Source organism: Limanda limanda, chromosome 8 (genome assembly GCF_963576545.1).
Source record: "Limanda limanda chromosome 8, fLimLim1.1, whole genome shotgun sequence".
In the NCBI taxonomy this organism is placed as follows: domain Eukaryota; kingdom Metazoa; phylum Chordata; class Actinopteri; order Pleuronectiformes; family Pleuronectidae; genus Limanda; species Limanda limanda.
In genome coordinates, this window is record NC_083643.1 from 12,252,031 (window position 1) to 12,277,050 (window position 25,020).

The following is a 25,020-nucleotide window of genomic DNA, read 5'->3' on the forward strand; positions in this document are numbered from 1 at the left end:
TGCAGCTCAATATATTAGATTTGATGTTTGTGAGGTCAATCTGTCAGAAACAGGGACCATCAGCAGATCTTAAGTGCAATGCTTACTGTTGACATCAACGTTTAAGGGATTGGGTCCCTTAAATTATAGAGCTGGTTGCTTCACAGCTCCCAGGCTGGAGGGCCAAGGAGCAAAGCAGACGAGCGGCATATGACACTGCAGCACAGTAATGGACTGAGGCGCACAATCAAGAACATCTTAAATTTTCTGCAGGATTTGCAAGCTGCTGTGGCCTTAGGAGAAAACTATTTTGCTGATGCTGTAATGTTTTCAATAATGGATTCAGGACACACTATGAAATACAGCCATGGGAGAGGAACGACACAAAAGTGAACAGCAACTGCAGCTTAATGTAAAAAGATGATTTCAAGAATGAATGATAATAACCAACTGCATAAACGAGACTTTCTAACCCTGTCATCATCTCTGGTTGTCTAGAGATTTTAAAATTGGACTTTGTACCATTTTCTTCACATGAAAAAAAATTGATAATGAAGGTTTTAAGAAAATTTGATTTGTTTGGTAATTCAACAATGGATCTAAATTCCCATCTTTATTCTTTTTGACTGTGTCAGAGAAGTGCACCAATTTGAAGGGGGGAAAAAGGAGAGAAAAAAAAAATCTTGCTGCCATAATACACATACTTGATTAAGGCTGGAATCAATTCCCAAGCTCTCCGGAGGTCTCACTTAGAGTCAGCTGTGAATCGGAAGATGTTATGAGTCACCAGCTGAGAGTGCATGTGTGTTTGTGTCTGAGTATGCTTTCAAAGATTGGGGGGATGGGTGCCACCACATCTGCATAGGGGTGAGTAGATAATGGGTGAATTTTCATTTTTGGATGAACTTTTCATTTAGGCCTCAAATCAAAGAGTGCCGGAATCTCTCATAATGCAAGATCCTACTTTTGGAGGAAACAGAAATACATAGAACATAAGATTTAAGGTTTTGCTGTGCTTAAGAGAGCGACACAAATCTGTTTTCCATCACTCTCAGTGGAGCACCTCCTCTTCCTTCAGATCCGAAAGAATAAAAAAAACCAAACCAAAACAGGGAAATGAAAAAAAGAAACATTTGGACTTTGGAGTGGCTGGAACTTCCTCTCAGCATCACAGCCGTCAACAACATCTGCGACTGCCAGGCCTGGACAGATGTCCGAGGAGAAACACTAGCTCTGGGTTAAAAGTTGGGGTGGGAGGGGAGTGGAGGAGGGCGGAGGACTAAGGGCTGGCTGCGACTTTGCTGTAAAGATGCCTGACCCAGCAGTGCTCTCATGACTGCTTGTTTGATGCAGACTAGGAAGGCGAACACACTCACCAAAAGGCGTCTCACTGCAGTCATTACTTCTCTTAGTTACATTTCCACCTCTGAGGAGTATTCTGAATTCAGCTGTGCCTCAGCTCACAATATGATCGAATAGACAACAGAGGAGATGTGCTACAAATCAAAATTTGTCAGGAGACGAAATAGGAGCCAACGAGTATCCTTCTTTGTTCCTCTGTGATTTGTGAATTCCCTGACTTGTGTTATGTTACACATTAAGACATTTCACAAGTGATATTATGATACATTACTAATATGTTTAAACATTAATCTTTGAAATTCACACTTGTTATAAATAGTATGTCTTGCAAGACTGCTGACCTAATACCCTACAGCTTCCCGTTTCCACTCACACAGCGACACCGCCTCAACACCAGAGGTTGACACCTGCATCGAATAAAACCCTCCCTTGTATCCTTTGCTCCGTAGCTCCGACCCGCAGACTGGGAATCAGATTGAAAAAGGGCTCAGAGAGGTTTAATGACAAAACCTTGACCTGACTTCTGACCAAGAACTGGCAAATCTAAATGGGGTTGATTACAAAAAGTGCAAATAAAACTTGGGTCCTTTGAAAATTAAAAGAATAAATCCAAACTTGACTAAGCGATGAAAGCATTTTGAAACTGTCAGTGAATGTAATAATGTATGATGATGATCATGTTTACAATTATCCTGCAGGAGCCGGAGGAGATGATATCAATTGTTGTAAACGTCAAACTAACGAAGTATCACACTGCACAAAATCCCCACGTCTTCATCGAGCTATGAATCAGAATCTACAAACGCACGTTGATAGAGGCCAAGACATTTCTTAAATCAAATGTCATTTTCCTGACACAACATCTCATTCTGTTTTCAATTTCTGGTATTAGACATCAAATATGAAAAAAACAAATAAAAAACCATTGGAAACGACACATAAATTAAAGGAAAAACCAACATAAAGTGTCTTGGTAAGGTGTTAGGGCCACTCTGTACTGCCAGAACAACTTCGGCGCACCTGGCCAGTGACTAAAACTCTCTGGATATGCTCTGGAAGGATGGACCATCATCTTCCAAAACATATTCCCTCAGTTTGGTGTTTTATTGATGGCGGTGATGGAGAGTTATGTTGAACACGTCAGTCTCACATCTCTCATGGGATGTTCAGTTGGGTTGAGATCTGGTGACTGTGGTTGCAGCATATGATTCACATCATTTTTCTAATCACCAAACTCAGTGAACCTTCAAATCGATCACATATCATCCAATCTGCCAAATGCATTCACTGCGGCTTCACCTGTTCATTTGCCAGCATTAGTAAGGGAGAGAAACGAAATGTTCTGATGACTCTATCAAGCAACATCCATCTCAACATCTGCCTTCTCTGGATCATTATTCGTTTAATGGTCACATCAATCTAAGTCCAGGAGATTGGGTGGTCTGAAGACATCATATTCATTTTTTACTAGTTGCATTGGTAAATTTGACAAAACACCATTTGGTTGCAGTGTAACTTATGGAAGTTGTTTGCTATCATTCTCATTCCTACAAGTTTTATTGTTCCCCCACTACTAGTTTCGCTGCCTGTTTCCCCCGACCACAAAACGTTGACTATACTCTGTAGGCCAAGGGTAACTTAAAAGACTGATGAGTGATCTAGTTCTCTTAATCAAGTTCTTCTATGCTTTTTACGATTATAACTTTTATGTGTGTTAAATACCTTGATCAAGATGTTTGCATAAATCGAGGCCCGCCTTAACCTGGTTTTAATCCAGCCCAGGTCTATGTTCATTCACTCATTATTGCTTGTGCTGTCCCTGTTAGTATCCTGATGGAGTTCAAACTGATGGATGATGGAAGCACTGAAGGTCTGGGTCTGATGAGACAAGGCTGCACTAGGCCTGTGCTGCGGGTGAGTCACACTGAAATGCATCTAAAACATCTGGTCCTTCTTACTCACTCAGACTGCGACCCTGGGCTCTGCCCACAAAGACAAAGAAAAATGCCACTTGGGGGGGTACCCTCCTCTGCCGTGCTGCAGAATGCTGAGCTAGAAACAGACACTCACCCACACCTACAGTAAACTAAGGATTCCCCAATCTGCAGGTATTTATCTCCAAGCCATGATGACACAGGGACACAATGCAGACCACTAGTCCTTTGAAACTGGATCCACCACTGGACCTCTAAATCCTTGACTGCTTACATGCATTCCACATATAATAAACATTGGTCATAAAACATCTTATTTGTATCTTTTGGTCTCATTTTGACCCTCCCAAAGTTCTGTGAATCACAGGAATCTGCACAAACCTTTTGCACAATTCTCGAGCGGAGACAAGAGGACAACTGAGCGAGTCAGGCTGGAGGCCAGCAGATTGATTCCAGCACGAATCACACCCTGATTGTGTGCGCTTCACTTTACATGTCATTCAAGCATCTGTTTTTGGTATAGAAATGCCAAATACAAGAGATACTGTCCTAGAACGCCAGATGTTTACCAAAGCTAACTGACAGCAGGAATCAAAAGGAGGTGACGTCTCTGGCACAAACACACACAACTGTAATAACGTCAACACTTACAGTATAACATAAAAAGTTCACAGTTCAAAACGCAGATTAATGCATTCCTTCTTCATCTGTGCTTTCATTGTCTCATTTCCCCCCGTCTGACCATCTTTTTCTTATTCTGCACAACATCAATTCATCTATATGTCCCTCTGCCTCTCCACACCACGACTCCATGACTCGTACAGCCTGTGCTTTTCCTGGTCCTGGACTGGTTGTGTGTTTACAGGTTCTTGCAGCATGGCCAGAGGGACCAGAGCCGAGCTGGACTCTGCTCTGTGACCCAGTTCCCACATTGAACATTAGCAATGCTGCTTGGGAGGGAGGATCCACCAGATGCACCGTAACACGTGCAGAGAGGAAAGGATGACAGCACTTCAGCCAGGGAGGGAGTGAGGTGAGGGAACGTGTTCATACTCGTGATGATCCCATCTTAAGCCCCCTGAGGGGCAGCATTTGGGTCCATCATCAGTCGATGGCAGTATAAGTAAAGATGGTTTATAGAGCTATGTGACTGACACAAGATTGTTTTAAAGCCATCTTTTGAAACAGTGGTTTGGCCGCTCCTCTGTAAGTTGTATTCCCGTATTTACCACAACAACCCTCTTGTATGTTTTTATGTGGCACCTGGTGCCCTGCGTTTGTTTAGCGGAGTCTGTTTTTGTTTGATTTATGGCTCGACTGGTGTCAGTTTCCAATCATGAATGGGGCAAAACATCTATTCCAGACGGTCTCCCTTTTTGGCATTCCTCTCACCATGGTTTTTTCTTTCTCCCCTCCTCCTCCTCCTCAGTCACCGCTTTCATCTTCCAATCCTCCATTTGGTCTGCATCAGAGCAGGGTAAGATCACAGCCCAGTGGGAGAAGGGCACTAGATAAGAGGCTATGACAGACAGCGAGGGCAGTAAAGTAGTTATTTTATAGTTTCATGGGTTTTCCTTCTCTTCCGTCTGCATGACAAGGTTTTTATAGACCACACCACAGAACTTTGCTCAGAATTTCTGCTGACACAGTTGCTCTCAGATCAGGGCACAGAACTGCACAAAAGTGGATACACAAACATCTGCCACCAGAAAATACACAAATGCAATGGGCACAGGAGGGGTTAGACAAAAAAAACACAAAGTAAATAGTTACATGTGTGTAGCACACTGTTCTAAGACTGCAACAACTAACGATTTGTTTTCATTGATTCGTCTATCAATTCATTTTTTATTTAGTTGATCGGTCTAATGATTGTTTATTTAATGAATCTATCAATTATTTTCTGCTTTGCCTCTTCCTGAGAAAAAAAATATACTAATTAAAAATGTGTGACATAGTTTAACATGAAATTTGTTAATAAAGTGATGAATTGTACTATTAATCACAAAAGTTAATAATTACAGTTTTTTACTAATATTATTATCAATTGAAATACAGAATCATGTTTTTGTTGTTTAAGAATAAGGCCTTTACATCTACGATGGGAGTGGATCCTCTGACCCAAGGTCAACCATATTGCCCAACCGTTTTTTACAGCAGCCCAGAATGGACTAACCAAACATGAGCTATAAACAGAGAATTTCAAATTTCTCCATTACCTGATGTCACCTCTTGATCTCCGTTTGCATGGGAGGGGAGGCTGAGGGGTATTCAGATATTTGCAATACACACATTCGCCACAAGCTGCCACCAGCTCCTTCACACTGAATAAATATGTATTTAATGTCCCCCTGCTATAGATTCATGTCCACATTATAAACACACACGTGTGGGTACTAATGCATTTAACACAAATCAATATATTTATGTAAACAACGTAATCGATCATACAAAATGCGTCATTCTGGCCCTACACCGTTCTGCTCACTGCATGCAGTAAATCTCCTGTGGCAACACAGGGGATGACGGGTGGACAGATGGCAGAAAGAGGGGTCAGTCTGCAGCCTTCTCAATATTTTAAAGCTCCCTGTCTCCTCAACAACAAAGACACCTCAATTTATTATCTCAGTAAAGCTGGACCTCGGGTTTGACCCCTCATCCATTAACGAAGCCCCAAACCCTCTAACTCATCTCTTGTTGAAAAAGGACCCTTGTTTAAATTCAATCTGGAGCTTAACGGTCACCAAAGAATTTGCAGTACTAGTTAACTCACTGGACAGCGCGAGATACTCAAACAGACACATGATATATGACTGACGAGCTGCGAGTGGAAAATATAAGAATGAAAATATCCTGTTCTTCCTTCAACAAGTGATCACAGATATAATTTGCTGATCATTTGATCACAAAGGAAAAAACATTATGGTCTCACCAGTGCAGGACTCATCTTACTGAAAATTCAGTACAATACATATCAACATCCAAAGTTTTCTTTCCGATCATAATACAACCAAGATACACCATGAATTTTATGAAAAAAATACCTCAAATCTGACAACATAGGCAGGATGAAACTGGCCTGTGGAGAAAATGATGTGGCATGAGTAGCAGCCTCATAAACAGAAACAACTAGCCAAACGAGAATGGTGAAAACTAGCTAGGGATAGTCAGTGAAGTCTGTTGACAATTAAACAACAGGTTTTAAAAGTCGGCCTTACAATATGTTATTTATTTAAAACAAACAATTAAAAGATTGATTAGGCATGCACACAAGTTATTAAAAGATCTATTACCATGGCTATCCCCAGTGGAGGGGAAAAGAGCAGAGGGAATCACTAAACTGCCTCCAGAATATATCCATACTGACAATCTGTGTCCAGTATGTTGCTTCTTGTGACATATCCGACATGACAGTTTCACACAAAGCTGGGATGTCATAGTACCAGACCACCTCAGGATATGGATCTGATAATAACTTCATATGTGACAAATTCTGCACAAAGTCAAAAACTAAGGGTGTTCCAGACAAACAAGTACAACATGTGCAACAACTAAAAGGGAAAAAACAAGAGTGCAAAAACATCTGCGTGAAGCTGTTAAACCTTACAGCCTGAGACTGCCACAACTTTTCTTTATTCGTGTAACGGATCTGAACACAGCCAAGGTTCAACCAGAGAGTGTAAACATCTGACAGTTAATGTGACCTGGAGTGATTGGAGGCAGCAGGTGGCCTTTAAAAGACAGGTGTAATCAGGGAAGACGAAAAGCAGCGCGTGTCATATAGGGATGAGAAGGTAACTGCCCCAGAGAAAGCAAGGGAAGAGAGAGAGAGAGTCCTTGTGTGATGAATTGCGTGGGCTAGGCTTACACTAACATAGCCTCAGCAATATATTGCCAGATTACAAAAACATTGACATCATCCAAAGCCTATTTGATCTAGGCCTCTGTGTAAACACACAAATTAAGACATGCATATAAGCACACATCAGATTTAAATGTGATCTGTATTGTCTTTGTCTGAGGTCCTTCACAAATTCAGGTCCAAGATACACTACACCAATCAAGATAAATATTCAATATGTCATTTGTGTGCAACCATATCTGGTCTAAGAGATTTATCTCATTGAATGAATCGCTATCACTAATGTCATACTTGTTTGGGTCCTGTTTCTCTTCAGTGTCCATGTTCTTTCTGGTATTCAGCAGATTTAAGAGCTGACCTGGGATCCCCATGAACTCTGCTCCATGAGAATGTAAGAATAATGTGTACAACTGCATTTGTGTGTGTGAAAGGCTCGAACCGCGTTAAAAAATAAGTCACTGCATGTTTGTTTTGGCAGCGAACTTGTATCATTTTACAGACCTAATCAAAGTATGAGCGCAAAGAAAGGAAAAATAAAACAACTTTTTATTGGACTAAGCTCCCAGACACTGCCAAGGGAATTGAGGCTTTTGTGCTGTTTTCAGTTCTCGCATCCTGCAACGCTTTAGTGTCTATTTGCAAGTAAGAAATAACTATAAGTATTCCACACCGCAGTTTCAAATAGTGCATGTTGTTATGTATGTTGTTTATGGTATAACATATAGACCGAAGAACAGCTTAATCAGATGAAGCTGACTGAAATCAGCCAAAACACTTTGTGTACTCTGTGAACTGGAGATGTCTGTTGTTGTGTAAAATCTAAACCAAACTTTGGCCAAAACTTGTTCTAGGATCCAAGAGAGAGGAATGCTGCTGTCAGGATTGACAAGTGGGTCATTTGAGGACACGGGCACACATATGTGTTCATGAGTGTGTGAGAGGGAGAAGAAGCAGCACGAGGATGTGTACCTCAGTCCACCGAAAACACACACAGAGCCAACCAGGCAATAAAAAAACATAAACGACAAAAGAAAACCCACATATAAAGCACATCCATTCACACATCACAAGCGAGCGTGCACACAGATAACCAATCGCGCCTTGAACCTATCAGTGAATTGGATGATTGGGATCTTAATCGGACAATAAAATTAAGAAAAGAGCAGCCGAAAGCACATGGTTGCAGTTGGTGGGTGGCTTGTAAATCCTGCTGCACCCCACATTTTGACATATGACAGTGCATAGAATGATTGCCTTCATTTTCAAATGTCGTTTTAGGGGTCCAGTAATTCCCTACAAAGCAATGTTATTGTCATCACTTTACGACTTATTGCAGTGGAACAAAGTTCGGCAAAACTTGACTCAAAAACAAATCGGTTGTTACTTAAATTACACTTTTAGGCACCTACAGTCTCTTCACTGGCATACTATCACTGGAAAAATCTCCTTAGTCTTATTCCTCCTTCAGTTTGTGCCAGAAACGTCTGAATTATGAGGAGGGCGCATGAGTGAGCCAACAAAGTGGCAAATCCAAGTCAAACAGTCTGAATCCAAAGCTACGGACTCTATTTTTGACTAGTTTTACTACAAAACTTGGAAGTATATATAAATGTAGTCTTCAAACACACTGGGCTGCATTGGTGGAGGCATCCTGTTTAAGGCGCTGGTGAGATGATGAAATGGGATCCAGTATGGCTGGTTTCTAAAAAAATATTTCCATGAGTCTGGAAGCTTATCAGAGGCTAAAACACTGCAAACTGGTGCCTAACACTGACAGGGAGAATTTTACAACTCTGGAAAGTTACCATAGCGCCAATTTTATCTTCTGTAGGGATGATCATAGGATAAACAATAGAATTGATGTTACAAGGTAATGTACCAGGAACGTGTGGTTTACATGGCACCAGGTGCAACATATTACAACCTGAACACATGAAGGGATTTATCATAGTACTGTTGTATGTTTGCAAAAACCTTGAGTGAGATAATGAACGTACCAAAGTTGTTTGAAAGCTAAATGCAAATGATTGTTACTTTTGGAAGGGTCAAGCGTAATATATTGTCCTTACAAATGAAATGAATTAAGCAATGATCTTTAGCAATGACCTCAACAGCAAAGGACAAAAACACTCTATAGGCTGTTAAGTAGAAGCCTTTGTCATAGCAAAATGACACAAAGTGGTTCAATCAGCAGATGTGTGATGAGTTAAATAAGTGTCAGTCATATTCTGAGCTTGTAAAATGATGCTCACCAACAATTTCACAGCTGTCAGTTCTTTATCACCTTTTGTAATTACATATAAAATGTAAAAAGTTTCTGTCACTATTTCTTGAATGAATTACATGCAACTGCAAGTTGTGGATATATTGTGAACATCATTTTTGTAGCTCAAAATAATAATGACCTCTATTTGACTCCTAATAGTCAGAGTTTAAGGACTTCCCTGACTAAAGCCTCACTTTGAGACACATATTGAACTGGAAGGACTCAATACACAGGTTTGTGTATGTGCTGCGAGGGCTGAGGCCATGACTGTTTCAATCTGGTATATCATTATTATATACAAGTGCCTGATGGAGTGTGGTGAAACACAAATACAGCATATATCTGCATGCTAAATGTTCTAAGTAATCTGCCACTGAGAAATGCTCATGACATTTGTTTGGATGCATCTGTCTCTTGTACATATTAATAACACTTCATTGAAACTGAATACTAAATCGTCTTTGCAGTAACAGCATTATGGAATTCAGCTTGTCAGTAAGCTTCATATTAGAGCAGTGCAATAGTGGGTTCATGGTTTTGGGAAACAGGAAGTCGGGGCTGATTAAAAGTGATTAGTTTAGGCCAACTGGTACGTGTCCAACTGACCATATTATCATAACATCTGTCTCTTTATTTTGACTTTATACCCTCTGACTTTATAAAACTGAAAACCCCATAACCATTAGACTTCAGACTTCCTGGCAGCTACATATAAGTATTACAGAGTTATTCTTTGAGATGATAACTGACGGATGCATTTGGGGAAAGGTTTTTACAGAACCATGAGGGAAATTTAGATGATCAGTGAATCCTGAGGTCAAAACGAAAATCTCTCCAGTCAAATACCAAATTATTAGATTACTGATGATATTTTCTTCACTAAACAGTCATTTTACATAAAAATATTCCGTACTCACACTCAGGGGTCACCGCCCCCCTCACAGAGCGACAGTACAACAGAGGATATGATGGTGACGACAATACAAGAAGTCGACAAGCTTCCTTACCCTGAATGGCAGAAATATTCAGCATCTGCCAGACGCACTCGCATGGTAAAACAAACACTGGCATAGTTTGAACTGTTGTGCAAATAAATCGAGAAAAACTGTTTTGTAGAAACCACTGCCGAAATGAACGAAGAGAGCCAAAGCTACAGTATCACTTCAAGTGAGATGATTGAAATCCTGGTACAAAAACATGAATATGTGATTGTGATTCGGAGTTGTGTGTAATGCTTTTATGACTGAAGTAGTATCACTCATTCTAATTGGACTAGTGAGGTACTTGGTGCCATTATGAGATAATATAGATGCCTGTCTTTGTTTCTTCATGTCTGCGGAATCAGAGGAACAAAGAGTCTGCTCATACATCCCAGAGGGTTTACGACAACGGGAAACATGAATCACTTGTGGAAGATATGAGGAGGAATGCATGAGGCTGACCAAAGTCATTTCTCTAACACCAAAACCAGACATATACAAAAATACTGTCATCCAGTCTGTGCTAGTAATGGATTTGCAGCAAAGTATGGAAAGATGCCAATATGAGTATTCAAACTTGTATTGAGTTTAATAGAAATGTGTTCTTACCTGTCCATCCTGCCCGACATGTACCTGGTGGATCTGGAGGTTTCCCTACAACAGAGAAATAAAAAGTCATGACTGCTGGTCGACATAATTATTCAGCTATTAAACTTGCAAAGGTAAAACCTTTCCCACTTTTACATATTCCTATTCGCCTCACCTACATGGATAAAAGAATACTGAGACCTGCACTGTCAAAGAGGGATTGAAGCCATGCAATAGATCTAAAGTGGGCCCCTCCCTCACATGTGCACAGTGTGCTGCAAGACAGGGTCAATATCTGAGAAGTTTTTGAACTGTTTTGACAGGGGTATGCAGGGTTTGGCAGACGTGTGTTTACACATTAGGACATAAGGAAGAGAAGTGGATGCAGTGTCCTCGTATTTACATCTGTTTTGTCATTTCTGGCTGCACAGAGACTTCTAGCTAAACAAAAACAGACGGACATTTGCACAGACACAAGCCCATCACAGTCTGGTTAAGATGCAATGACCATCATAAAGAACTCTGAACATGTGCAGTGACATTTACACGGTCAGACGAGGATATCCTCAAAGCCAAGCTCAGTCAACCCCGTATCTCAGCGGTTTTCTTGCTAATTGTAGTTTCATTTATGTATGAAGCACTGACTGCGCGGCCATATGGCCCAAGAGCAGTGTAATCTCTCAAACAGCTCATTTCCTTTTCAAGCACCCTAAAACCCATGTCTGTGATGAAAGAGGCCCGTTCCTAATGAAAACATACTCTGCGAGTGGCAGTTGGAGAAGTGGGATTTCGTTGCTAAGCTTTGAACTCCAAAAAACAAACAATGTCATGCAATGGGAAGGAGAGAGGAGAAAAAAATATCTGGACTCAGCCACAAAGAGCAGGAAAAGCTTAAGAGCTTTTCTGCCTCCAATTCACTCGCTCTCTCCCTCAATTGTGCATTTGTCCCTCTGAGCAACTTTTAGCACAACTGAAGAGGAAATGAGAAAAACACTAGGTCATGGTGTCGATTGCATCTGTATAATATTCAGGTTGTCATGCATGTGTGGCATCTATCATGTGATACATGTGATTATGTGTGTGTGTGTAAGTGTTCTGTACACAGGCTGGCGCCTTGAAATAAACCTCTCTCCCACATCCTCTAAATCGTTAACAATAATGCTGACATGGAAATTCCTCTGCAGCAGTTGGTTTGGTTTGGAATTCGATTCTGATTTCAACTGGCAGAACAACACTGAGTGTGCATGCAGAGATGTCTGGTGAGGGGACACGAGACATCTGGGCATTACATATAAACAAAAGTTATAACCTCATGCGTAAGCAGATGGATATATAAACATTAAGATGCTCTTCACCAAACATCTGCTGATGACTTTAATGTTGTTAGGTATGGCTCGGGTGCATTCACTGGGACAGATATTGGCACACGGATATGCACAGGGCGCAAAGGGCACATAAATATTTCAGTGAATTTAACCTAATTTATTTGACAGATTAGACAAATAACTTTGATCCGTGTGACTCTTTTTAAAAGGTAGACTAGCTTACAGTTTACAAAATGTGAGCTCTGCAATAACAAGATGTTCAGTGATTTGGAAAAGGCAAAGGGTATTGCACATAACATAACGTTATAAATGGTAAAGTGGTACATTAAAAACTGTGTTTTAGTAAGAGCCGTATTTCATATGAGTTCTGACGATGTGTGACAAAGCCACAGTGTGTGTGAAGGAATAGAATCCGTGCCAATAGTTGTCAAGCTTCAAGAGAAGAACTTATACAAGTGCTCTTGCCTTCCACAGCTTGCCAACAAAAAAGATATACAAAAGTATCTTGCCAAAAGAGAAAGGTTAGTAATTGTGATTGAAAACATAATCACATCATGCCCATATTTCTCTTTTGGTGATTTCAGTAAAGCATAGACCTCTTTCAAGTAGGTGTGTTGAGTCTTAATAGCACTGTGATATCTGCTTGCTAATACAAATTTATTATATATATAAGCTCAGGTATTGGGGACATCATATTACTGCATAAAAATGTAATAACATTATGACCTTGATCCATGTATTTTCAATCATAAATAAATGTATCAAAGTTATAAAAGCTCTAATTCATTGTCATAAATGCCAGTTTTATTGAGAAATGTAATAATAAACATAAAAAATGTTTCGATTTCATGTTGGTGAAATTCAAACCAACGATTTATGGCCAAAAATAATCACAGCCCAAATTTTCTTCAGAGCAAACCACTTCTACATCTTATATTTTGTCTGGAGACAAATTCCCCTGAGTGGCTGAGAAACATTATACAACAGGAAGAATGACTGAACACAAGGAGTGGTTGGTTGTTTCTCTTTTCTCTTTCTCCCTCTCACACAAACACAGACACACATCTTACCTCACTGTCCTGTGTGATCTGCACCTCCTCTCCTTGTGGCACCTGAGCAATGTGCAACTGACCCTGTGGAATCTGAAAAAGACGGATGACCCATGAGAGACAAAATGAGCTGGAACAATAACAAAAACATGATCAATGAATGACTATGTAACTTGTAATGGCGTTTGTTTCTTTTATCATAAGTACCGTTTACATTTATTAAAACTATTATACAATTTTATAATTATGTTTGCAGCGGTGAGTCACTGCCGGTAAGTTTGCTTGATTTCCTCTGCTGTATTAACAACTCTCATATATGTTCTCCTCATGTGCACTTTATCTGTAGTTACTGCACACTGAGCTCCCTCTAGTCCACCTTCTGCCTTCCTTTTCTCCCCATCTGTCCGCCCTCTATCTTTTACGCCTGTTCCTTCCTTTATCAGATGAGACACTTATCATCGCTGCCTCCAAAAACATGCATCATGCAGCAACCTATTAACAACAGAGATACTCAACTCTGTAAATTATGTTGAGCTCACATTTCATAGTGTATGCACCATTGAGTCCAGGTGCAGAGCAGAAATTGCTCCTCTAATGTTCTCAAAGTAGAACAAGGCTGTAATAATCAGGGCTACTTTTTTTTTGTTAGACACATGCACTTGTACCTCAAGGACAAGATGATCTAATTCACTTTTCTCGAGGAAAAAACCCACATAACAAACTTCCCACACCCTCTGTATTTATCACGAAAAGAATGGAACACGACAAAGAGACAAGTTGCTCTCATTCAACTAATGAGTGTTACATTTCATCAATTCCACACACGCAGTGCTCGATATCTTAAGATCAACTGCAGGTCATACAGGTTAAGTTGTCAGTTCCACTCTTGTTCCTCAAAATTCGATAATTTGGGTGGTTGGTTATATGAGACATCGAATTCCTTCCTCTTCCTCAGCCCACATATGATGCAGTTGTGGGCTTGTGACTTTTGACCACGGCGGCTGTACAAGGTCATTCGGTCCCAGTGCATTGACCACTCCTTCGTTGACATAAGCTGTACTACATAACTGCAGAGTGTGTCACATAAACAATACAGAATGTGGTGGGAGGTATGATCTGTCCCCAAACACTACGTATCCTGCTCAACGGATTACTTATGACAGCAGCCACAGAAAGAGACATGGACATCTGTATCTATGTGTTGTGTTTACTTGTACAAAGAATATTTGCTTATGGATTCAGAGGAAAAATAAGGGATGAAATGTCTGAAACTCACCACTTGAACTTGTCCATCCTCGCCAATACGGTGGAACTGGACCTGCTGATTGGCCAGTGTGTAGTGCAAGGTTTGCTGGGTGGCGGCGTCAATCTGGGTTTCTTCTGTGATGCCTCCCTCTGGTTAGGAGGACAAGAAGAGTTGTCACTGATGCGGTCAAGTATACAGTGGAAGTAGGTCAGGAATACTGTGCAAGTGATTGCAGCATACATCATATCGAGAATGAGGTCTCTAAAGACGCAGACACAGGCAGACACACAATCTCACACACACCCACACATAATCACGCACGGGGACTCAGTAACCTCATATTAAAAAAAACCTGGCTGATTACTAGGCCATCTGCTGGATGACAATGTGTTTATACTTCATCCAACTCCTAAACACACAACAAGAACTCCTCAGCTAAGCATCCAAAAACACTCATGGTCTAGCTGTCAAGCACAAACTACAGGCCTCAGTCTAAACACTCGCTATCACACAAGTGGTCTGAAAGCTCCTGCATGGATTCGTCACATCGTCCTCCGCAGCACGCCTGTGACCTGCAGACACCGTGTCAGCAGTCAGCGATGGCACAGCACTCAGCGACAGTGGCATTTACACCACAGGCCGTAAAATTACACCCTCTGCTCTCTGACTTCAAAAAGGGCAGCAATAAAAAGACCATTTGGGAAAAGTGAGGACTGAAGGGATTTGAGATAATTTCTTGTAACAGACCATGCAACGGTTATCATTGCTGAGATTTGGCTTTAAATGATATGTATATGTATTCGTATCACATGCACCTCAATCCCTCTGTTTTGAGTTATGTTTCTTTGAAAAGTAGGGCTGTCTCCCGTCTTTCATTATTAAAGCTATGCACTGTTTTATGGAAATAATCCTCAGTACTTTTGTTTGCCAGATGAGGACGCAGGTGGCTTGTAGAGACTCTAGTTTTGGCCGGAGCACTACTGGCTGGTTCACTGGTAAATAATGCTTTTCAAGGCAGAATAATCGCTTCTTTCCGGCCACTTAACATGTAATCAGATAAAGGAATGAATGGTTGTGTAAAGTGTGTCTTTGCATGTTTGTGCATGCACCATCTGAACTCGTATTTGTGTTGTACACACCGGGGTGTGTGGCCCCGAGAAGGCAGGATCTCACTAGTGTGTGTTCACAGGATATTTGGGTTTCCCCTGCAGTCTAACTTTTCCCTGGTCAGAGGTGAGAGGTGATGGCTCACAGGGAGGGAGGGACAGCAAGCATTGTGTGCAGATTACAACCATCTGCAGAAATACACACTGTCAAGAGTTCCCACTCTCTTCTAGAGTTCATTTTTCAGGACTTTTCTCAGGGCATTTTCAGTGAGGATCTAGCTGGCAGGACAGACGGACTTATCTTCCTCTCAGTCATAGGGCAGTCGATGGCTTTAATTTTGCTATGAAATCATCTCTTTAAGGCTTGAAAATTATGATAAATTTGTTATATTGGTACGACCTTCACTAATTTACTATTATTATCTCCTCTCAATGTTGTCATTTTATTTTTAACACTGATGCTCAGTCTTAACGGAACATTTGCACATGGGTTGAGGAAAAGTGTCAAGGTGAACTAACTATTTAAACGTTACTGGGAGCAATCTGAAGAAAACTTTTGTCAGAATCATAATAGAGCTTTGGCAGCTACAGTTGAGAAGCAGATAGGACTTGAGTGAAAACATCCTGCAAGTTGCAGAACATAAACACTTGCATCCATTCCTTTTCTGATTTGTTGAACACTGGTTTAACTTCACAGATCAAGGTTGAAAAGAATCTGAAATTCATTTGATGACGGCACAAAGATAATAAGTTTCAACACTGTAAGCCAACTGATGTCACACATTGCCCCACTAAAACCAATAGAAACTGAAAACCAGTGGTGGCGTCACTGGCCTGTAAGCAAAGGAAAAGGAAAGCAGATGTCTCTCTTTCTGGTCTTCCAATGCTGTGCACCTTGCTTGATTATCAAACAACCAGAGAAACGTAGCAACGTAATCTCTTGGTTTCCTCAGACCACAGAGATAAATGTAAATGTGCTCACTCCCACAGCATTTCACAAGGAACGTGTCAGAAAGGTCCAAAGATTTCAAAGATTCAGACTGCTTCAACATGTTGGAATTCACACCAGTCATATATACCCTGTGAGGACATAATGCATGACTCTTTGTGTTGATTGTAATATTTACTTATTCGGATCTGGGAAATGGGATGATTCAGGAATTCTATTTCACTTTCTCTGCAGCCATATTTCCTTCAGGCGTGTTTTTTTTTAGATATGTTTGTGATAAAGATGTTACAGTAAATATGTTCCTGGACCAAATGTAAAACTGAGCTTTGTTCTGGAAAGTTACTTTAAAAAACATCTTCACATAAGTCATTTAAGAATTCAACATGTGTCTCTCTCTCTCTCTTTGCTGTTGTGTCCTTTTTTTTCTTTCTTTGATGACATAAAGTCATTATCTTAAATCATATGCACTAGTTTGAACAAAATAAGTTGTCCTTAGTGTACATGTTAATTACTCAAAGGCACAAATAAACAACTCAAGTCATCACTGTTCAGTGTCACACGGGATGTAAACATGAAGTTGCAATTATGTATTTTTCTTGAGGTTATTGTGTTCACAACAATTTATCTGCACACAAACACCACCACATCGCAGTTAGCACGTTCCATGCTTGTGGGATACAGATCTAGGGAGGTCTCACAGAGTAATTCTAAATAAAATAAATCTTCTTCTCAACAAAACAGCTGTGAAGAGTCCATACTTTACCTGTGCCTGAATTGCGAGGTGTGCGTTTGGAGAAGCTCTTGACTGCTAGACTCTGGCCGCGCTGCTTGCGTCTCCAGGCTGTGCGACACTTTGAGTCAATGCTTTGCTTGATACGGTACCAGTCTGACTCAGTGATGCCAAATTTGTGGAACAGGTGACCTGTGGGTAGATGGAAAGGTCAAAGGTCAAAGGTCATTAGTTAGTGTATGATTGGTGAGTTTCAGGGTTTCAACATGTTCCTTTTTCCTCAGAGTTAGATTCCTGCTTGGTTATGGGCTCATTTAATCTGTATATATGTATAATGATGATTATCAGTATCAGAAATGTTTTACCCACTTGTGTCAGTATCAGCTGGGCTCTAGAATGGATGTATACTTAAACTGAAGAACATAAAAACTATATGTATAAAAACGGAAGAAAACATTGTCCTCTTTTCCACAGTCCACACCCTTTAAAAAAGTAGTGTTAACACAGGCCTCCGAGTGTGTCTCATCCCTCCCTCCGTGCAGATATATGCAGAGGAGATTGGATGCAGCTGCATTTGGTGGCTGTCTACCTCAGTGTTATGAAGTGTTTAAAGAGGGTGAGTCGCTTGACAGCTCATTTCTACATAAATTAACAACGCAGCAACAGCCCAAGGGTAGAAAATGAGATAGATGTGGAGCTGATGCATATCTGTGCATAGTCGGATGGCATTGTATGGCAGCCCTTACACACCTGATGGGTCCTGTACAGGCAGGCAGGGCAGGTGCTCCTTAATTCCTTTTCCCTTTTTTAAGCAGGCGGAATGAGTCACCCAAAAGCCACCTGGCACTGCTCCAACCTCAGAATTCTTCTATGTCAGGTCAAATTTGAATGTAACTACACACACCCATACTGCTGACAGGAAATACTGATAACCGAGAATACAAATGTTTGTAAATCCCCTGCAGGGGGCACAAGATAAACTATTTCGCATAGGCTACAGCATAGAGCCTCTCTTTTAAAATGCAATATGAGCCCTATAAATATATGTATATCACAAGAGAAACTTCACAAATATCCATCTGTCTACCATCACAACCTTTGAGTCTGCTTAATCAGGAATCAAAGAGTTCAGTGAATTGAGGGTGACTCCATTAGGATCTTTCTAACAGACATGTGTTCGTCGTTTAGAGTCTGGTATGTTATAAAATGTGTTGCACATTAATGCGTGTGTGCAATGATGAATGCATGTTGTTATAACTTGCCTTGGGAATACACACTGCAGTCTATTTCTGTGTTTAATTCAGTGCCGCTTTGTAATGGAACGGGGGGGATGAGATGTGGGAAGGTCTCGGAGAGTTCATTTATCACTACAAGGCGGCAAGGCTTTAAACTCCGACTGAGTGATATTTATTAGTCCAATTTGAATTATGAGGAAATCTTATAATAATCGTGAGATAAAATTCTGTCAGTAGACACCGCCTTGACAGATACTGGTGCGTCATTTTGCCAATAAAGTGAACAAAGAAGGATTTAGCTCTGAGAGGATCTGCCAGTGCTGGCAGCTGGTTCATGAAAGAAACTTTTTGTAAACTTATCATGCAATAATGTTTTCACAAAGTGAAGCATTTGGCATGAAATTTATGCACTTGTCAATGGACAGATATTATAATGTCAGGACTCACAGCGAATGCCATAGATCATGAGCGGGTCCAGCTGCTTCTTGCCATGTTTGCCCTGCCCAGAGAGATTGGACATGGCCTGGACCTCCCGATGGAACAGGTAGTCCAACAGCGTCAGAGCCATTTTCTCTGCTGTGCGGCAGTTTGTGCTGATATGGAGCATATCAGCTGCAGACACCGGAGAACGAACTCGCGTCTCTGGGTTGTTCTCATCACCCAGCCAGGTGCCCTCTGGATAATCATCTAGAGAGCAGGAGGAGGAACAGTTACAGCTACACAGCTCTATCAGCAAACATGCAGTCGGTTCATGGGCAAAGATCTGGGGTAGTGTGTAAAGGCCACCTACCATTTTTTCACTGAAGAAAAGCTAAATATAACCACTCTATGGTATGTATAGATTCAGAGATAACTACACTGGTACAGTCACTGAGATCCTGTACTCTGCACTGTACAATACAACAGCACACCCATGTGGCAGTAAGAGGAAACTACATAGATTATGGCCAAACACATGTTATTATTGAAGATATTAAAATGCAGAGTATGTGGTTTGGCTGTTTTCTCAGTGCAATTGTTAAATGTTAAGACCGCCACACAAAGACACAGACACAGCATTAGAGACACTGCTCGGAACAGCACATGGTTCTAAATAATGCTGACTACTATTATTTTGTCATGGTAACCCAAAGCTGCAAACAAATAAACAAAAGAATGTTCTCCCTTCCAAGGAAATCAAGATCTTCCTCAGTCCACTGAAAATAACCCAACCATCAAGGACCGCAAACAAAACTCTTAACAAATGTTATATTACTGAAAAATTATCATTATTATAGTATTTATCAATACACTTACACTCCGACACAGAACATGACACACTACAACAGTTTGCTTTTTCATTAAATGCAGGGACCATGAGAAAGAGTCACATTTTGTCTCACTGTAGAAACTTGGCCCCCAAAATAAATCATTAATCATTCTCTCCACCAGGAGGAGATATGATATTTAATTCATTCATTTGAGTATTTAATTGGCTTGGGGGGGCCTAAGTTGTTTGTGTGCTGTTGGCCCAGGTATGTTTCGTATGCCAGCAGCCGAGACCCCCAGTAGCCATTAGCCAGCTGACTCTGATGGATGACCTAATGAATTCAATCTAAAATGGTCAGAATTTCACAGTTTCAGTCTCTAATCACTCAAAGCAGGGGCAGATCTAGTGGTATGGTGGCTCCTGGACAACTACCGCACCATAAAAGTCTATAATAGTGATTTGGACTTTTTAGCTCTTTCTTTTGCTGTAAAAACTGTACACACAAGACTGAATCATACAAGAAAAAAAAAGCACCGTTAAGAGTACCATGAAAGTATAAGATCCATATTCAGTTCTGAAAAAAAGACAAGTATAGATAAGCCCTCCCTGCTTGCCTGAAACATAGCAAATATTGTTATTATAATCCATCTAAAAGAAAGCAAGGGACATACTTCACATGCATATGTGGCGGTTATCAACACCTCCTCCAGTGTTGTTTCATACACAAATGTGATAGTGAGTGAGTGTGTGTTTATCAATAGCTGGGATTTTGTACCTTCTGAATTGAGCGTGATCAGTGTGACATTTTGGCCACTCTGAGCGTTGTTGGAATGGCCGCCATTGGAAACTGTGTCACTGGCCTCGGAACCACTCTCCTGCTCGTCCTGACTCTCATCAGGACCCGGCACCTTTACCAGAATCGTGTTATGCCGCCGCTTCGTCACAGTGCTGAGAAGAAACGCAAATATACAATCAGTGGATCAAACATAGATTAAAATCACAGCTGTGGGCACCTTGGCGGAAGAAGTGAGAAAAACCTTTTTCACATTTAGACTAGAAATGTAAATGTGAGCCACTCACTTGCTGAGCAGATTCTCCAGCGGGGTGTCCTCTTGGCTAGAGCTCTTCGGGTGCTCACTGCTCACGATCACATTTGTTTGTGGAACAACACTGAGTAAGGAGTTGAAAAATCAATGATAAATACGCACAGGAATTTTTGCTTTGCTGTTTAAACTAACCCTAAGCAATGTGGCTCTGCTGTTCTCCTAGATCATAATACAGATTTGCAAAAATGACTAAAAGCATTGTAAGAAAACGACACATACTTAATTCTGATTCATCTCCGGTGGATTGCACTCTAGTGGTTTAAAAAGTGTTGGTGGGCAAACATTCGTAGCTTACCATCGCACTTTGTTCCAAGTTTGAGTGGCCCCCTGAGGTGACCCTGCAACCATAGAGACCTGGATAGGACTTTTGGGACAGGGCACCATGCTGTCCAGTTTGTGTCCAAGGGCTTTGCACGTGGCATCCAGAGCCTGTAACTTGGACTCGATTCCCTCCAGTCGCTGGCTGATTGATGTGGTGAATGAAAAAAACAGGTTCTTGAAAGACAGAGAATAAGATCTCAAATGTATAATTTATCCCCAACATTTGTATTTCTTCCATTATATGTGAAAATATGAAGAAGAAAAAAATTGTGCTTTACACAATGTCCATTATTCAAGTTTGTACCTTAATAAAAGATAAGTCTTGGTTGCTGCTGTTGTTTTCTTGACTGGTGCTTAATTTCCTCTTTTTCCTCTGAGGCCTTTCTTCATCGTTTTCATGATTGTCCAGCAAGTCTGGCAAGAATCACGCAGAGACACAACAAACCTCAACACAAAACATGACAGCCTATGTTTGTTTTTATCAATTTCGCTATGGGATGTCGGGACAGTGGCTGTGTGTCCTTCTTCAATCTGAGGATATATTAAAGAGTGTCTACAGCCAAATCTACAGAATTTACAATACTGTTACAATTGTTGAGTAAATGTTTAATAGAACATCACTTGCCAGACACCTAATCATATTTGGTCAAGAAGTGATGACAATGTCAACATCCATCCACAACGATTAGATTACCTGTTCGGTCCTCCTGGTTAAAGTCCTCCACTGTTATTTGCACAATGTCCTCCAAATCTTGCTCCGACATTGTTCACACCTAATACAGCATATAGAAATAATAGAACATGAAAATATTTCTTTACTGACATGCTACTAAAAGGTAAAATAAAAAACACCTGTTGTTGTCTATTGATGTCTGTTGTACTTAAAATGTAACTTCTTACACAAATTAAGTTATCTCAAATATGCTTTGGGGATATTTCAGAAAGTTCTTTCATGACAAGAAAAACCCAACACATCTATTTGAATGTAACACTTTACTGGTCCTAAGTAATGTTTATGTAATGTTCTGAATGGTTGTTGTATTATATTATCTGTACCCAACACATCCATGAACTGCATACAGTGCAAATATAAATGTACTTTTCTGTGTGCCACTAATATCCCATTTGTTTAAATGTTTTACCGTTATAACTAAAATAAGGCCCTCTTCATAAGAGAAAGTTTGAATGTAACTAAACTTTGTTTTGATAATGCAATCAATATTGTGTGCAAATGAAACTAAAAGGAGCAAAAACTCATTTCTATGCATCAGTTCAGCAAAGTCCACTTTATAAATCCAACTACTGTGCATTCAACTCTTCTAGTGGTTTATTTGAGTTTACGTTTGAATTAATTTGCTTCTTTAGACAGAAGTTTTACAGTGAGAAGACTTTTTTTGACGGCTAATACTGGCTGAAGCAAGGTCAGTCAACTTATGGAAATACAATGACAAACACATAATATATTTACATGACATATTTTTATTGAATGTGTTTATTTCAGTAACCAACTTAAATTCGGAGTGTAATATAAACTGAACGATGATCTGTGTGCAGGGATCGTCTCCTGAGCAGATGGAGACGATACCAAACACAAGGACAGTCACTGGGCGTTTCAGAGACAGTTGTCCTCACTCATCATGTGTCTGTCCTCTCATGGCTTCATCCCACCGGTTCTATGCTTAGTTGTGTTTGCATATTTCCATCCACCACACAGTAAACATGGATTATAGATAATCACTATAAGAACATGTCACTATATGAATGACAACAGCTGACTTCATACTAACAGGGTCGTGTGCATTGAGACTGACAGTGACAGCAGCTAGCGTTAGCTCCGGTGCTAGCAGGGACACCCGGTGGGTTGCAGCTGTAGTCGGACAACAATGCTTCCCCTCGATGCTTCCACCGAAAACTAAGACTTTTACAAATACCCCACAGTGCTGGAGGAGTCGAGCTAGCCGGGCTTACTGCCGCTGTCCTGGGAATCCAATGCTAGCGGTGGCTAAGCTAACTGGGCGGGGAGGAGGGGTAACTGGCGATATAAAGTGTGTAAAGACTAAATAAAACAAACAACTGGCGCGTACATGGCTGCGAGGTGAATTAAATGTCTTATCCCGGTCAGCAAACACGTTATAACCACCGCATAGGCGCTCAGGCCGGTGAGAAACCGACGAGCTAATGCTAGCTAGCCTAGCAGCGTGTGGACGTTAGAAGCTTTGCTTTGTAACGTCGAAGCTGGAGCTACGGACTAAGCTAGCGTGGTGATTAGCATGCTACCGGGGCCTAGAGGCCTCGGAGGAGCAAAGCAACGATCCTAAACACTCAGGAGAAATAGAGACTCAATCCTGGTCTCGCTCCGCGGCTGATCCGCCACGCCACACACGTACCGGTACAGATTGGGTGATATTACCGTGTGAATGATGAATTCTCGTGGTGTTTGTAGAGATTCCGATAACGGCGCCGTTCCTCGCGAGAGATGAGTCCTCCGCGTGCTCGTCGATTCGTTCAGTGGAACGAGGCCGAAGCAGTCACCTGACACCGAGAGGCCGCGGGTTCGAGTCCCGGTCCGGCTCCGAGGCTGTGGGATCGTGTTCACTGATGTACAGTCAGTGGTGTATAAAGTACTTGAAAGCCATACTTGAGTAAAAGTACAGATATCTTACCTGAAAGTGACTTCGGTAAAAGTAGAAGTCACCCATCAGAAAATGACTTGAGTAAAAGTCTTAAAGTCGCTCATATTAAAAGTACTCAAGTATCAAAAGTATCTGGTGTTGAAATGTACGTAAGTATCAAAAGTAAAAGTACAAGTACCAAAATTAAAAATGCAAAGTGCTTTTTATAGTAGGCCTATACAGACACAAAACAACCCAAAATGTTTCTCCTCAAGATTTATCTCAACTGACTGAAAAATTCTAACAACAATATCAATATAATGTATATAATGTAAAATTTTACAAATTTTGAACCCTAGATGAGAGAGAGAGAGAGAGAGAGAGAGAGAGAGGTGCGCCGTGCATAGAGGAATACTGCGCCAACCTCCGCTGCTCAAGTAACGAGCCAGTTTGGAGAATGTAAGAAGTAGAAAGTACAGATATTTGTGCTCAAATGTAGCGAGTAAAAGTGAAGAGTCGTCAGGTAAATAAATACTCAAGTAAAGTACAGATATGTGAAAAATCTACTTCAGTACAGTGACAAAATATTTCTACTTTGTTACTTCCCACCACTGTGTACAGGTGCATCTCAATATATTAGAATATCATGGAAAAGTTCATTTATCTCGATAATTCAATTCAAAAAGTGAAACTCATATATATATGGATTATCATTAGCTGTAAGCCATAATCATCAACATTAAAATAAATAAACGCTTTAAATATATTTCACTCGGTGGGTAATGAATCTATATAATATATGAGTTTCACTTTTTGAATTTAATTATCTAAATAAACAAACTTTTCCATGATATTCTAATTAATTGGGATGCACCTGTATAGAGATTATATCAGGGATTTAAAATGAGTACGGAAATAGCATGTTTAATATCAGCCGGTATTAGAGTAATGTATAGGTTTGCTTACATAAAAAATAATACAATATTGTATTGTATTATTTCGTTAGTGTCGAGGTGAGCTGGTCCCAGCAGACAAATTAGGCCACATATGCTTTTTTTAGCAGACAATGTGAAGTTAAATTACATAAATGTGTCTGTGTGTAAATGGCCATAGACTGCCAG

The 25,020-nt window shown here is 40.6% G+C and overlaps 1 protein-coding gene across 3 annotated transcripts in view; it reads right to left on the reverse strand.

Moving 5' to 3' along the window:
- Positions 1-23,783, reverse strand: part of banp (BTG3 associated nuclear protein) — a 31,984-nt gene extending 8,201 nt beyond the window's left edge. The window contains exons 1-11 of one of the 3 annotated variants that reach the window (XM_061076301.1): positions 23,698-23,783; positions 21,982-22,060; positions 21,592-21,701; positions 21,262-21,461; positions 20,941-21,030; positions 20,636-20,808; positions 19,059-19,298; positions 17,410-17,568; positions 14,622-14,740; positions 13,367-13,438; positions 10,993-11,037 (exon numbers count right to left, since the gene is read on the reverse strand). In XM_061076301.1, coding sequence (XP_060932284.1) covers positions 10,993-11,037; positions 13,367-13,438; positions 14,622-14,740; positions 17,410-17,568; positions 19,059-19,298; positions 20,636-20,808; positions 20,941-21,030; positions 21,262-21,461; positions 21,592-21,701; positions 21,982-22,051 — 1,278 coding nt within the window. In that variant the 5' untranslated portion in view covers positions 22,052-22,060; positions 23,698-23,783. Of the gene's footprint in view, positions 1-10,992; positions 11,038-13,366; positions 13,439-14,621; positions 14,741-17,409; positions 17,569-19,058; positions 19,299-20,635; positions 20,809-20,940; positions 21,031-21,261; positions 21,462-21,591; positions 21,702-21,981; positions 22,061-23,674 lie in introns of those variants that run through there. The other 2 variants (XM_061076302.1, XM_061076303.1) reach the window with 2 other exon arrangements.
- Between the last annotated feature and the right edge of the window lie 1,237 nt (positions 23,784-25,020).